Source organism: Dendropsophus ebraccatus, chromosome 7 (genome assembly GCF_027789765.1).
Source record: "Dendropsophus ebraccatus isolate aDenEbr1 chromosome 7, aDenEbr1.pat, whole genome shotgun sequence".
NCBI classification, from domain to species: Eukaryota; Metazoa; Chordata; class Amphibia; order Anura; family Hylidae; genus Dendropsophus; species Dendropsophus ebraccatus.
The window spans coordinates 146,359,568-146,376,493 of NC_091460.1; the positions used below are offsets into that span (position 1 = coordinate 146,359,568).

Below are 16,926 nucleotides of genomic sequence, written 5' to 3' on the forward strand. Positions count from 1 at the left end.
GTCGGACCAACCGCAATCTCTTTTCCCCTATCCTATTGATAGGGGAAAAGTAGATTTTTTTTTCTGGATTAGCCCTTTAATATAGAGGCCTCTAAGAACACTTTCTAAAGCAAACATTATGAAGAAAAAATGTATTCTATTGGTTAAAGTGGTTATCCAGGATTAAAAAAACATAACTTATTTCTTTTATTACCACACACACAGCACCACCCCTATCCTAAGGTTGTAGGTGGTATTATAACTTGGCGCCATTGACTTCAATGCAGCTGAGCTGAAACACGACACACAATGGGAAGATGAGTGGCACTTGTTCCCAGAGTAAAGCTGCTATGTTTTCTAATCCTGGATAACTCTTTTACAAGGTCCCGAGTGCCGTGCCAGCGCTCACCCACACCAAACCAATACTCCATATTCTAGCAATATACCACCACTGTGTAAGTAAAAGAAGGGTGCGGCTGGCATCACTGGTTACATCTGCCAAAGGTGACGGGGCTGTCCACAGGAAAGGGGCATAAGTGTATGATCACCGGTCAGATCATGATCTAAAATATGGGGCCCTGCGTCTCCTATGGGGATGGAGCGGTGGTCTGGTGTGCAATCTGCCATTCTAATAGTTCAAAGCAAACAGCCAAGGCACTACAGCCTGTAACAGTCTCTGACTACTGTTTCTCAGACAGAATTGCAGATATGGTGTGCTCATACTACCACAGCAGTTCCAAATGCAATAAACATAAGAGAAAGGATATACACCAATGAACTCTTCATTTTTTAACTTGACTAAGTACAAACAGTCGGGAGGACAAAACATTTTTCCCTCAAGGACCCCATCCTCAGGACTGCAGGGGCCCCAGCAGTTAAACCTCTATGATCTTACTCATATCCCCTATGCTGTGTATAGGGGGTAAGTGTTAATGGTCAGACAATTCCTTTAAGCCTTTTTTTTTTTTTTACACTTTAACATTCTCTTAGGGGCGGCAACTAGAGCCGTATATACTAATATATTATAAATATATATATATATATATATATATATATATATATATATATATATAATTACACCCAGCTGTAATATTATCTCCTAGAATTCTTGAATGTAAGAAACCTGAAATTCAAGTCCTGCCCAGGAGAGGGAAAATAATATATCCTAGCTATCTGCTATAGCTAGAATCTGCTGAAATATATGTATGTTCCATCAGTGCACGCCATACTAACCAGAACTAGTGAAATGCACACACAGCCAACAGTACTGGTCAGCAAATGCTGAATCCTTTGCAACATTATTAATTTCTATGGTGCTATTCATACATCTTGTAAATGTGCGGATCCACAAAGTAAAAAAATCTGAGACAGGTTGTAATGTGGTCCCGCAAGTGCTGTACAGAGACTCCAATAGAAGTCTATGGAAACCTCCGCATTTTGTTGAGAACACCTCAACACTTTGCAAAACCATCTGCCAATGTATTCGGCAATTCTGTGACATCACCGTTTAGGCTTCGCTTGGCTGGTTGGGATGGATAGTGACATCATTTTATGCTATTCCCCCTCCCCCCCCCCCCTTTTTTAAATTTGTTTGCAGATCTTCAAAACACGGAGCACAATATGGATGCACTATAGATGATATTTTGCGGATTGCCGAAATAAAATGCTGATCATAAAATTTCATCCTTGAAAATATACTGAGGTGTGAATGTAGCCTTAGGGCCAAAAGTGGGAGAACAAACAGCCTGACTGCGATTACCAAACAACATTGTTGCCATAAGCCGCTATTATTTACTTAAACACCAACAAAGCAATCTCTTCTATCCAGTGGATTATGGCATTGAGGCGGCTACTGTGCCCTTTTCCAATCTCCAGACAAAGCAAATAATTGGATCCCTTGGGTTGCTCGAGCCAGTGTCTTTGCCTCAGGTAACAGCTCGGTTTAAGGAGTGGATTTCCTTTCCATCCAAGTTATTCATTTTGACGTCTAAACATTGCATGGTAGATGTGCTTTGACGGGCTGTTGGCCAGGGCTCGGGTGAGCAATGCAGCATTTAAAACAAAAACAGGTGTATACCGTTGATTAGACTGTGAGTATCCCCAGGCAGTCTGGAGGTCTCTTGGTAGTTTTCATGAGCAGGCTACAAGAAAGTAAATTAGAATTCTGTCCTGCGTCTGATGATTGTAAATTGTTACTTTTGTCGACATCCTGTGGGCTTGGGCTTACCATGACACATGAAACACAACCTGTTTAACTCCCCTCATTCACTCAATGGCAGTCGGACTTGACCTTAGGTTTCCTTGGCTTCACCTCTAGCACCCTCCCCCCTTCCTATTACTTGAGAAGCAAGCAGTGAAAACATCAGTCTGCCACATCCATGGGCAGGTATTACACACGGGGTGGGGGTCGGGGGACCGGACTTTAATCACACAGTTGCCACTTGCCTGCCAGCATGATAAAGTGCAGAGGCCGATGAGGAAAAGGGGCTGTGGATTGTTTAACTCTAAAACCCAACAGGGACTGCTTTGAAAAAAAGGAAAGAGGGGGGAAAAAACATGTGGCTGCAGTACACATGTGTTTGCCTGGACCGCGGACTTCCCCAGCCCCAGGCAACAAACTCCAGCTCCCAGCACACACTGAAACACAGAAGAAACTGTTTTAGCTGGCAAGAGACCTCAAGATATTTTACAGATTTATTAGCTCGGCTGACAACATAATCACAACTGAAAGTGACAGATTAGGAACATTATTATTGCAAACGGGGAAAGAAACAACAGTGGACCCTGCAAAGCTGAAAGTGGGGGGCGCTGAACCCACCGTCTCCCAGGACAGAAGATCGGGGGTCCCGCTCAGCCCATAGTGCACAGACACATTATAGAAATTATATCTTTACAGGCAAAAGACCTGAAGATGCTGCTGACCTGGATGCAATATAGTAGTGTGTCCGTGTATAGTGTATATGTGCATAGTGTCCGTGTATAGTGTATATGTGCATAGCGTCCGTGTATAGTGTATATGTGCATAGTGTCCGTGTATAGTGTATATGTGCATAGTGTCCATGTATAGTGTATATGTGCATAGTGTCCGTGTATAGTATAGTGTTGTGCCCGTGTATAGGGTATAATATAGTGTCCGTGTATAGTATAGTGTCCGTGTATAGTATAGTGTCCGTGTATAGTATAGTGTCCGTGTATAGTATAGTGTTGTGCCCGTGTATAGGGTATAATATAGTGTCCGTGTATAGTATAGTGTCCGTGTATAGTATAGTGTCCGTGTATAGTATAGTGTCCGTGTATAGTATAGTGTCCGTGTATAGTATAGTGTCCGTGTATAGTATAGTGTTGTGCCCGTGTATAGGGTATAATATAGTGTCCGTGTATAGTATAGTGTCCGTGTATAGTATAGTGTCCGTGTATAGTATAGTGTCCGTGTATAGTATAGTGTCCGTGTATAGTATAGTGTTGTGCCCGTGTATAGGGTATAATATAGTGTCCGTGTATAGGGTATAATATAGTGTCCGTGTATAGTATAGTGTCCGTGTATAGTATAGTGTCCGTGTATAGTATAGTGTCCGTGTATAGTATAGTGTTGTGCCCGTGTATAGGGTATAATATAGGGTCCGTGTATAGTATAGTGTCTGTGTATAGTGAATAGTATAGTGTCTGTGTATAGTGAATAGTATAGTATTGTGCCAGTGTATAGTATAGTGTCTGTGTTAAGGAGGGCAACGGGTTCTATCTTCTTATTTCAGAAATATTTACTGCTTTTCCAGGAATTCTCTTTCTTAGAATCCTAATGTAGAATCAGATACGTCCTATAGCTATAGAATATATAGAACCGTGATCTGGGTTAATGATTTAGCAGAATATACTGTAAGAGGATTGTAGGTGAGAACGCTGAGACCTGGTAACAATGTCATCCTCCTGCATTCAGTGTACAATGCAGCTAAAGGACGTCGCAATGATGAAGCCGCCTTCAGCTGGTCACTATACCATATTACCAGTTTAGGCATTAATTGATCGTGAAACTTTCAAAGAAAAGGGTCCAGTCTTTGTGTAAAAAAAAAAAAAAAAAACATTCCAAGATAGTTTCAAAACTTTTTTTTTTTTTTTTATGGCTACATTTCTTCCCTACCAATAAAATTGCTTTTTACTGCTACTTTCCTGATTTACCTTCACAGGATTGTCCAGGTATAAAGAATTTACTTTAATTAAATACGAGATGTTCCCTGGTTCTTTTATCAGTATTTTCAGGGGTAATGAACACATAACGGCTACAACTTTGCACATGGTGTAGTAGCTCACAGTCCTCACTCTTCTTCCTTCTAGAGCCTAAGGGTCCTATTCCACGGGCCGAGGAGGGCCCGATCAACAATGTAAACGAGCAGCGATCTGCTAGATCGCCGCTCGTTTACTGGGCCTATTCCGCGGCCCGATGATCGTTGAGCGAGGGCTGCAGGGATATTGTTACCGATGTCCTTGCAGCATCATACATTACCTTCAGGCTTCTTCTCTGCGCTGTCTTCATCCCCGGGTCCCGCGCGCTCTATCTTCAGAATGGCCGGTCAGCTGACAGGCCACACTCAGCCAATCACAGGCCGCGGCGGTCCCACCCTGTAATTGGCTGAGCGCTCCATCAGCTGACCGGCCATTCTGAAGATAGAGCGCGCGGGACCCGGGGATGAAGACAGCACGGAGAAGAAGCCTGAAGGTAATGTATGCTGTTGCTTGTCAAATCGTCGGTCGCCTGCTGCGCACCGCTATTCAACCGTAGCTATGCACAGTGGGGGGATGATGATTTTATGTCTGGCCCTAATAGAACGATCAGCCGATGACACGATCATCGGCTGATCGTTCTATTTCACCGAACGATAATCGGCCGAATCGGGCCAAATGGGGCCGATCCGGTCGATTATCGTTACTGTGGAATAGGGCCCTTAGGCCCAATTCATACAACTGTAGAGATGTCTGTAGCCACGGATCCGCAGCTACAGACAGCACTATGGTTGTCATCACTAACTGTCCACATTTGACCCATTTACTATGAATAGGCGATCCGTGCCACAAAAAAAAAAACGGGCAAGCCATTGTGCCGCCTGTAGTTGCAGCTCGGATTATGGCCCCAACAGGAATCTGTAACACCTACAGATGTGTAAGGGGCCATAGAAGTGTATAGGTCCGCATTCTGTCTGCATTTGCGGGTTTAGAAAATACGGAATAAATGGATGTTTGAAGGGGCTTCACTGTCTGCAAGAGAACTGAGCATCTTATACACCGGGAAGTGTTATAGATAGGAAAAGCGGTCTATGCCTGGCTGTTACCATAGAAGTGACTGATACAGAGTGATGCTCTCCCATTAAGGCAAGACACGGACGCTTTACATGCACTTGGTCTGACACCACTCAGACACACAATGTGCAAAATAATATAAAAGATATATAATTTGTACACAAGACAACAAATAAACGTACCCGTGTATTGTCATCAATTTCCTTTGTGGCCTGGAGCTTCCCATTCACACTGAACACACAGAAGAGGCCCCTCTCATAATATATAACACAGTGTCCTTCCCTTGAGACCTGGATAAGTTTGGGCCTAAGGCAGTTCTGTGGAGCTTCAAGTGTCCTTAAGAGGTCTCCATTAATAGAATGTATCAAACAAGGACCTTCTGAAATACAGAAAAGGGAAAAATACCATCAGGCATTTTCTTGGATTCTAAAAATTAAAATGTAATGGAAATGACAATGGAAATGCTGAGGAAATGCTTCTTGTTACCTTTGGAGCCGCTTATCACCAGGCCAAGCTCTACGCAGACAGCAGCGCAGGTGATCTCACAGTCATGGCCGGTCAGGATTGCACGAGGAGTGGCAAACTCATCTACACAAAGAAGAATGAAGAAGTGTCATTTATTGAGGAACATAAACTGTTTGCCAATTTGCATACGGCTGGGAAAGAATCAATGGAAATGCACAAAAGACTACACGTTTTAGTAAAGAATGGCTTTGTATTCAGCTGGCCGTACGACTCTCCCATAAACATGTATGCTCTGATCAGCTTGGCATGCAGATTTATTCCATATGGGCGGTCGGCACATATAGAAGCTAAACACCAAAATAACTTACCTCTTCAGGGAGCAAATAAGCCAGCACGGTAAAATGCAACAAGCCCGAATGTTGGTCCCGCACTGTCTACACTACCAGGTGCCCCCTCCCCTATATAAATTATATTGTCTACCTCCAACAAAGTTAAAATGTTCAGTCATACCTGTTCCTGATTATTGTAATGTCTTCAATGCCCAAGCAAGTCCATGCTCTGTATTTGAGAATTAAAGAAGTCCGGGATCGGCCCCTTCCTGGTCCCCCGGCCACCTTCCTGGTCTGAGTGGAGACCCGGGTTGTGATGTCACAGTTGGCAGCTGGCTGGTTGAGCGGGCCTGACATGTCACAACCCAGGTCCCCGTTAAGATCAGGAAGACAGCCGGGGGACCACAGACCCCAGCGCTGGAGCCGGGGAGGTAGGTGCATGTTGTTATGTTCAGCCACCTCCTTCCACCTCCTCCTTTTGCAAAAAAAGCCAACCCCGGACTTCTCCTTTAACACCTTAACCTGTAAACCCTGAGCACAGCTCCAGGAAGATAATAATACAGTTATCTGTAATCTAGAACTTATCTGTCCAAAATACAACTTATAAAGCATGAGACAATTTTATGTGTGCAAGTTCATATTATAAGATGGTCAAACATGGAAACTTTCCCAAGAATCTTTACTATTTTAGTATTTTACTGTTTAATGGACCCTTTATTTTCTTCTTCATCGGTTGTCCCAGCTGTAGGTCAAGTACTTTGCCGCTATTACCATCCCATCTTGCCCAGATTTTGCCTTTCGTCTCTCCAAAGATCTTGGCAGCATAATATCAATCTCCTCCATTATACCAAAGAATTAAAAAAAAAAGTATAATAAAAATGGCTTCAACTAAGGGTTCTAGCCATCTGCACCTTGATACCAATAAAGACAATGTATTGGAGAGGAGTTCCTGTTCTGGTCATTTATATCATAAGCTGTTTGGCCAACCCGTATACATGTGCGTGTGTGTGTGTTTGTGTGTGTGTGTGTGTGTGTGTGTGTGTGTGTGTGTGTGTGTGTGTGTGTGTGTGTGTGTGTGTGTGTGTGTGTGTGTGTGTGTGTGTGTGTGTGTGTGTGTGTGTGTGTGTGTGCGTGTGTGTGTGAGAGCTAAAATAACGTGCACTTTCCTGGCAGGCCTACCATGGCTGCCTCACGGCTGAGGTGATACACCACTGTAGCACCCCTCTTTCTATTTAAAAAGACGTTTTGCCATAATTTAATTGACTTCAATGCAATGCATGAATGATGGACGTCCAATGTACACAGCGTATAAAATAACTGCGCGGACGCCAATACAACTGACAATGTCAATAATTTTCTTTTCAAAAACAGAGAGGAAAAATGTAGTGTGAACATAGCCCAAAACTGGACCGGGAAGCACTCTGCAGGGGAGCTGAGACCCCCTGACAGTGGCTGCAGCGTTTGCTAAGCAAAACACAACCTAAAAGAGGAAAAACGTTCCCTAAATAGCCCCTGGACGAGCTTTCACTTTGCTTTTTCTCCTTGGGGCCACCAATTCACCATGTTTCTAGCTTTTAACCAAAGTACATACAACCTGCAGTATATGATAAAGCAAATATCTGAAAAAAAAAAAAAAGCTAGGGATTAATTTCAGAAAAATGTTTCCATTTTTTTTTGTCATATCTAAGAGCTATGTCTGCAGACGTGGTCAGAGAGGTCGGGCTTACTGTATCTTTAGAGATGAGAGATGTAACTGTAATAATTCCCTATCTTTTCTGAATCTACAATAAAGTGGTAAATGCTGCTTATTGTTGTGTTTTGCAGCTTGTGAGAGTCTGGAGGGAGGGAAACACTATAATGAAAGAGAGAGGTAACCCAGTCGCCACAGACAGACAGCTTAGAACTCCAATAATGCTTTGCACATGGGGTTTTTCTTTTCATGTAGCAAAACCTACAAGAGCAGAGAGGGGAGGCGGAGGGGCCTTTTTTCCTTTAAATTATACCATTGGCATGTGAGTAGTTTGAACAAGATCAAGAGGTTCTTTATCTTGACCTTACTACCAATGTGTGACAGTGTAATTGAAATAGACATCTCTTCTGCACAAAGAAAAAAATGCAGACTATCAGCTTAAGAAAAAAAGTGAGGTGTTTGTCATCTGTAAGCAGAAGTTCTGAAATACTCAGGAAGACAGAAGTGTACAACGTAACAAATTGAAAAGGAACGATGCATAGCGTATAATAACTAACATCATAAATCATACAAGATTTACCAAATGACGTCAAGAGAGACAAAAAATTGGGAATCACGCTCATTATATCTGCTCTTTCTGGAATAGTTTGCGCTGCTGTTAACGCAAAGAAAATAATCAAAACCGCACATTGCAGATTTTTTTTTTTTTTATATAAATTTTGGTAAACAAGGAATCCAGCCTGGTCATCGCCTGAGATCAGGGAGAAATGGGAGCAGCATTGTGAACCAGCTTCACCATTATTACAGAGATAGCGGCCACACATGCCTGAACGTCGCCTTTTATCATCCATAGAAGAAAATTCCAGGCACTCACCGAAGTAGCTGGCTCTTAAGTTTTATTCCAACATATACGGAGGTGCACAACAACAGACAGGACGTCTTTCAGCATTTCAGAATTTTTTAACTGAGAGCTGAGAAAGGAGGAAAGGAGAAAGGAGGAAACACCAAAATGTGTCCTGTCTGTTGTTGTGCACCTCAGTATATGTTGGAATAAAACTTAACAGCAAGCTACTTCGGTGAGTGCCGGGAATTTTCTTCTTTGTCTCCACACATCGCCATCCCAGAGTGCCGACATCTCCACACATTTTTATCATCCAGAATAATTTTTTTGATGCATGTACTCATATTTTCATGTGTTGCAAAAAATCATCAATGTATTTTAGAAGTTGGACTGTGTGTTCTGGTTTGGTGCAGATTAGATAGAAAATGAATGACATTGTATTCACAAATAGGCAGATATTACACACTTGTAAAAAGGAAGATCAATAACATTATATATACTTTTCTCAATGTCTGAATCCATTTTGCTGACCCTCCCGCCATATAAAGCAGCTTCTCTCTGTCTCATAGTCCCAATTTCACCCCTTTCTTGGCAGCATAAACCTGTTTTCATTACCACCCATGATTTCGAATACCTCCATGTACCTAGAGCCCACTCTGAATAACACAGACGTGCTAATACCGACTTCTGGAGGAAGGGGGGGGGGGGGGGGGGGCTGCTCAGCAAACAGCCATAAAATGAAAGTGGGCCACACAAATGTATACGGAGAAGAAAAGCTTATATCTTACAATAGAGACTATCCAGCCTAAAACAAGTAATTTTAGATTATGTTAGGGAACAAAAGACTTGCAACAGTGACTATAACCCCTGCACCGCATTGTCAGGGAGTGTATCAGCCCGATATTGTACAGAAACTCCATAAATAAGGAAAGCTTATAGTATAAAGCACACCAACATATACTGTGGGGCTGTACACTCAGCAGGATTTACTGTATAATGAATTCTAAAACACAACTATATACAAAACCAATATTACAGCACTAAGTATACAGAACAGAAATGCTGCAAATGAGCGTGTCTGCTTTTCCTTTAAAAAGATGGGAGTCATTTCTAAAGAAAGCCGAACAGTAAATCAAGAAGAGTATGAAACAGCGCTGCGGGTATAAATCTAGCTGCTCGTTGTGCATCCAGTGAAAAAGAAACATTTTTGCCATTTTATATCAAAGCTTAGTGTTTGCTGCCAAAAAAGCGCACCGTAAAACATCATGCACCACACGGAGCTAAATAAAATAATACCTATCACCATAAACACTCCGCTAGAATCTGGTCACATTAAAGCCGGAGCCGTGTAACTCACCCGCTTAATTAAATGTGTATGAGACTTCATAAATTTCTCAGCCTTAAAATTATATATCCAGAAAAGACTGAAGGTAACGGATCCTAGGAGGACCAGGCTGGAGGGAAGCACAGTATAATACGGTATATAGGACCGAGCTGGAGGGAAGCACAGTATAATACGGTATATAGGACCGGGCTGGAGGGAAGAACTGTGTAATACGGTATATAGGACCGAGCTGGAGGGAAGCACAGTATAATACGGTATATAGGACCGGGCTGGAGGGAAGCACAGTATAATACGGTATATAGGACCAGGCTGGAGGGAAGCACAGTATAATACGGTATATAGGACCGGGCTGGAGGGAAGCACAGTATAATACGGTATATAGGACCGAGCTGGAGGGAAGCACAGTATAATACGGTATATAGGACCAGGCTGGAGGGAAGCCACAGTGTAATACCGTGTAATACCGTGTACAGGACCGGGCTGGAAGGAAACAGTGTAATACCGTATAATACGGTGTACAGGAACAGGCTGGTGCTCTCCTGCCTTCAGGCATTTGTGGATTTTACGGTTTATGATAAAAAAAAATATGTATGTCAGGACAGGGGAGGCAGAGACAAGACTTGACTGTGAGCCCTTATACTGAACCCACCAACTGTCCCTACCTAATTGCCTCAAACGGCCCTAGGCGTGGACAACCGTGGACAACCGCGAAGATGTTCCCTGCATGGGATACGTGCACACAGAACAAGACAGACAAACAAACACAATATAGGATAATCAAACAAGCAAGGTCAGAACCAAACGGGCAGCGCAGTACAAAATCAGGTAACAATCGGATAGTCAAAAAGTCAAGCAAGAGGTCAGGCAACAAAGTCCAGCAAGCAGAGGGATAAGGTACAGGATCGGAGGAATAGACAGGGGAAAGCTGGGATCAGGGTATGAACCTAATAAGCCAGCGCTGGGAGACTGCCTTAGCTTCCTTTTATGCTGAACAAGAGCCAAGTCCGGATCCCCATTGGATCGGCGCTCAGATCTTCCAGGTTCCAGACAGGCAAAGAAATCAGTCAGTCTAAAGACCTACTCAGCTGCATTAATCAAGTCTCCCAGTGACCAGTTTAAGGGCTCGTTCCCACTGAGCAAAAGCAGCTGAATTTCTGCGCTGAATCAGCGCTGAAATTTCAGCCGTTAAAATAGGTGCAGAGCTAATTTCCATTGTGTTGAATGGAAATTCTGCTCTGCAGTTCACACAGTGGAATTTCCGCACTGAACTAATCCGCTTTCCGCCAGAAGAATGAACATGTTCATTCTTCCGCTAGCGGAAGCCTATACAAATCAATGGGGCTCTGATTTTCTGTTTCAGCGCGGATTCAGCGCGGATTCAGCGCGGAATACAAGCGTAATACAAGCGGAAATTACTCGCTGAATCAGCGCGGAAATGGGGAAAAGGGGGGGAGGAGGATTCTAGTATATGTTCTGGTATAGTCTAGTTTACTCACCAAATACTCGCTGAATTTCAGCGCTGAATGCATGCGGATTCAGCGCGGATTCCTCGAGTATTCCGCGCTGAATTTGTCAAGAGCTGATTACGAGCTGAACACTTTCCTAGCAGAATACGCAGGGATTCTGCTTGCATTCTGCTTATATTCTGCTCGGAATTCAGCGTCAGTTGATTTCAGGCGGAAATATTTCCTTGCGTAATCCGCTCCTTTTGCTCTGTGTGAACGTAGCCTAAGTGACCAGTTTAACTCACGCATTGCCAGGAAGCTGAGAAGCAAGCGGGTGTGGCACATAGAAGTAAAAACAGGCCCAGTTCACACCAGGTTACTTCAAAATCCTGACAATGTAATCCGTAAACGATAGAGAGGCTGTCGGTGCGTCATTGACCCTCCGGGAATCATGACGAATATACATGCTGCAACTTTTCACTCCTCTAGCTTGACATCTTGGGAATCGGTTTGTATGGTTATGCTCATCATACATTACATAGATGTCAGTGTACCCATGCCACAAATACCCAGCTATATGGATGCGGTAGAAAAACATCTCAGTTTGGGGTTCCAGGGAACGGGTTATGCTCCAACTGAATATGACATTTCTGAGTTAGATTATCCAAACCCCTAGTGTCAATGTTCATCATAAATATCTAGACACAGGGATGGGGAACCCTCTGCCCTCCAGCTGTCCAGGCATGATGGGAATTGTAGTTTTGCAACAGCTGGAGGGCCGGAGGTTCCCCATCCCTGATCAAGACACCTGGGGCAAGTTTTTTTATTTTAAAAGATTCAAACCGAATTGTTATATTTTGGACCACCACTCCAGTCCACTTCACCATCCTTGTTTACTTTCCCAAGGCACCCTGCAGCCAATCCCTGGTCTCGGCAGTAGTTGCTACAAGACTACAGAGGTCAGTGATTGGCTGCAGGGTGATCAGAAACATTACAGTTACAGAGACCGAGGGTATGTTTATGCTATGGAATATGCTCAGAAATTTCAGATGTTCTCACGCTCAATCTGCCATCTGCCCAAAGAACGGATATGTCAATTCTTCAGGTGGACAGCGGATTGAGCTTGAGAATATCAATATATCAGAGTCAATGGGAAAGGTGAAACTTCAAGCGGAGTCCACATTGAGCGAACATACCCTTAAAGGAAGGGGGTAGAGATGAGCGAATCAGATTTCTTTTGCTTCATACAAAGAGGGAGGCTACCGACCACATGGAAAACATGGACACAGCTATTGCTGCCAGCTCCGTGCAGAGGGAGGATACAGCAACGGGACCACCTGGAAACATGCACAGTATATAGCCAAAGCTGGTCCCCGAGCGGTATGGAGCATGGCAGCCTGAGGGCTGTGGCATTGGACCCAAAAAGAAATGCATTGTATTTTTGAATTTTTATCGCCCTGGCAGACTGATTGTTTTTAAAATAACTTTAACAACTTCTTTAGTCATGAAACTCTACGTGATGTAACCCGTAACCATGAGCAATGTGGTGGAGGCAGCTTCCTCATATATACATCATTCTGGTTAGCTGCCAGACACAGGGGGAAAGCTCAACAGATAATGGAAGCAAAGGACTTCAGAAATTATATCCTTGAAATCCTCACAATTTTTAAGTTTCTTGTTCTATGTTAACCCAATGCGCTACACAAAGTAGTATGTCCCTTAATATGGCCCTAAGTGCCTAGAAAGAAATTATAGCACATCCTGGCCCGTATTCAGACATTCTTGTGCACACATCACTGCATCAAAGGCATACCCGGCGAAAATATATTTTTTTTCAGATGCACTGGTTTCAGAAAGTTTATAGATTTGTAATTTACTTCTATTTAAACATCTTAAGTCTCCCTTTACTTATCAGCTGCTGTATGTCCTGCAGGAAGTGGTGTATTCTCTTCAGTCTGACACAATGCTCTCTGCTGCCACCTCTGTCCATGTCAGGAACTGTCCAGAGCAGGAAAGGTTTTCTATGGGGATTTGCTGCTGCTCTGGACAGTTCCTGACATGGACAGAGTTGGCAGCAGAGAGCACAGTGTCAGACTGGAGAGAATACACCACTTCCTGCAGGACATACAAATAGAAGCAAATTATAAATCTTTAAAACTTTCTGAAACCAGTTGATTTGAAAGAAAATTTGCCCTTTTAACATAAAAGTGACATATTAGGCACACACTATAACTATTGCCCCTTCACTTTATAATCTGATGCATGCGAGCAGGGCCCTCACTCCTCATGTATGGATAATTATATGTAGATCTCTGTAATGTCTGTTTTATGTCTATTTATGTAACCCCAGAATTGTAAAGTGCTGCGGAATCTGTTGGCGCATATAAATAAAAATTATTATTATTATTATTATTATGACTATGTCAGACGAAATGGCCCATAACAAGCAATAAACATTGTTCAGGTACATTAAGGATGTGATTGTATACATAACATTTAATTCCTCAGGCCGCATACAGAGTATTACTGATGAAGAAGCCGCCTCTGACTATAGCACAATGACAAGGATAGAACACGTCAGCGTCCGTAAGATTCACAACCACATTCATAGATCTAAAAGTCGGCAAATGAAAGGGACAACACTCGGTAGCCGAGGGGACGCTTCTCGGTTGATTGTAAAGCAGAACAGATCCCTTTAAGAGATTTGAGGCTCTTGTAGCTGGAGAAGATTGTCATGGTGTCCTGCAGCATGTGAAGAGCGTTTTAAGAGGCGACACTTAGAGCATTTCTTCTATAACCTGCAATAGCGGCTTAGAAGGGTCAAATCGAACCCGATAACTTCAAAGCTACTTGAAGCCTTTGTCCCCTAAACAGGTTTATGAGCCGCCATGCAAATCCCAGAGAGGGACTCAAAGGACTTCAGCCCGAATCTTTACACAGATCTTTAAGGAACAGGTCAGATAAGATTAAGAATACCTGAAGTCTAGCAGAGAACGGCGGCTTCCTCAATACATTTCATGCATTAGAAAACTAGTGTCACCATCGTAAAGATCCCCTCTCCTCTTATTCATCGTTCTAGCTGGGAAAATCTTTTCATTTGTGATGAAAATCAATAACCTATATATAAAATAGCCATAACCTATACATATACATATATATATATATATATATATATATATATATATATATCCTCTCTGTCTAGTTTACAATTATTCTCAATGCTCACTGATATGTTCTATGGATAAAGAAAGTCAACATTCTTTAGTGTTGTCCAATTTGGGCCGGATTATCCAGTATGTTCTGTATGGGGGAAGGAGGATGAGGATGCATAGAGGAATCCTATGTGTCCGGCAGGGAGGGATCCGGACCCACCAGTTGAAAGTTTCCTGGTAATGTCCTAAGCATGGCCAGATGGATCCTTTCATAGTTATAATAGATGATATTATGTAGCACTGGACGGATATTGTCATCCCGTCTGTCCCTGTATCCACTCGGGCTCACAAACTATTCCAAATTAGCGAATGAAGCAGAGAACCCCAAAGAAACCCATACAAACCCGGAGAAAACATGCAAACTCCCCTTGGCCACCATGGTGCCCAACATAACTGGCTAGAGGGCGGTCTATAAGTCAGAGGGGGCTCCCGATCTAAGGGCCCTATTCCACCGGACAATTATCGTTCAGATTATCGTTAAATCGTTCGAATCTAAACGATAATCATTCGTTTGAAATGCAGTTAATTAACGACCGATCGCTTTATAAGACCTGGACCTATTTTTATCGTTGCTCGTTCGCAAAACGTTCACAAATCGTTCGCATTGAATAAGACGTCGTTCGGTCGTTCGCAGTAGATACGAACGCAATAGCGAAGAAATAGCAAAGAAAAAACGATCGCAAATATGATCATAAGTAACTATTATCATTCCATGGAAATGAGTGAACGTTTTCAGGTCTTTCGCAATAGCGGTCGTTTGAGATCGTTAATCGTTAACGATTATGCGAAAGATAATCGTCCGGTGGAATAGGGCCCTAACCCACATCATGAGAGCCCACCGCTCCCAACCCATATGAAACATGGGGTGATACACTGGATTGACAAGGAGTAGAGAAGAGCGAACCGGGTTCGGGTTCGAGTCGATCCGAACCCGAACGTTCGGCATTTGATTAGCTGGGGCTGCTGAACTTGGATAAAGCTCTAAGGTTGTCTGGAAAACATGGATACAGCCAATGACTATATCCATGATTTCCACATAGCCTTAGGGCTTTATCCAAGTTCAGCAGCCACCGCTAATCAAATGCCGAACGTTCGGGTTGAGGTTCGCTCATCTCTAACAAGGAGTCATCCATCTAACAATTACTGGGATACTCGCCCATTGAAGCACAAAGAGCAGACCTCATATTTCTTCTTCTTATTCCTCTCCCCATATTGATCCATCTTATAATCACACAGTGACATGACGCCCGTCTTACCAGAGTGTTATAACCTCAACAAACTACTGAGGTTCTGACAAGGAAGAAAAAATGGCTAAAAGATTGGTTCTAGTGAACTTCACAGAACTTCTGCACAACTTGGCGTCTTCCTTTTGTTCCCTAGTTTTATAGTTTTCATGTTCTTTGCTCTTATTTGAATACGTAAAATATATAAAAGCATCTTACACATATATCACTATCCAAAGGATGAAACCTGAACATATAAAACAGTATGACTAAGAATGTTTCCTGAATAATCACTAGAACTATGACTGAAAAAAGGAAAATATGTAATTCAAATGATTTGATCATACAGTCATGTCAAACTCTGGCCCGTGGTGCCATTATTTTTGACCCACCAGGCAATTCAGAGTTTGAATTACATCTGGCCCACCATGGCTACCATATAAGACACTATTGGGGAGCACTGGCTACTATATGAGACTACTGGGGAGGGCTGGCTACTATATAAGACTATGGGGGAGGGCTGGCTACTATATAAGACTATGGGGGAGGGCTGGCTACTATATAAGAGACTCTGGGGGAGGGCTAGCTACTGTATAAGAGACTATGGGGGAGGGCTGGCTACTATATAAGAGACTATGGGGGAGGGCTGGCTACTATATAAGAGACTATGGGGGAGGGCTGGCTACTATATAAGAGACTATGGGGAGGGCTGGCTACTATATAAGAGACTATGGGGGAGGGCTGGCTACTATATAAGAGACTATGGGGAGGGCTGGCTACTATATAAGACTATGGGGAGGGCTGGCTACTATATAAGAGACTATGGGGGAGGGCTGGCTACTATATAAGAGACTATGGGGGAGGGCTGGCTACTATATAAGAGACTATGGGGGAGGGCTGGCTACTATATAAGAGACTATGGGGAGGGCTGGCTACTATATAAGAGACTATGGGGGAGGGCTGGCTACTATATGAGACTATGGGGGAGGGCTGGCTACTATATAAGAGACTACTGGGGAGGTCTGGCTACTATATAAGAGTCTATGGGGGAGGGCTGGCTACTATATAAGAGACTATGGGGGAGGGCTGGCTACTATATAAGACTATG

The 16,926-nt window shown here is 43.1% G+C and overlaps 1 protein-coding gene across 3 annotated transcripts in view; it reads right to left on the reverse strand.

The window, feature by feature from the left end:
• Positions 1-16,926, reverse strand: part of LRBA (LPS responsive beige-like anchor protein) — a 384,885-nt gene that overhangs the window by 9,175 nt on the left and 358,784 nt on the right. For all 3 annotated transcript variants that reach the window (XM_069978673.1, XM_069978676.1, XM_069978675.1), the window contains 2 exons: positions 5,755-5,856; positions 5,451-5,647 (listed from right to left, as the gene is read on the reverse strand). In XM_069978673.1, coding sequence (XP_069834774.1) covers positions 5,451-5,647; positions 5,755-5,856 — 299 coding nt within the window. The remainder of the gene's footprint in view (positions 1-5,450; positions 5,648-5,754; positions 5,857-16,926) is intronic.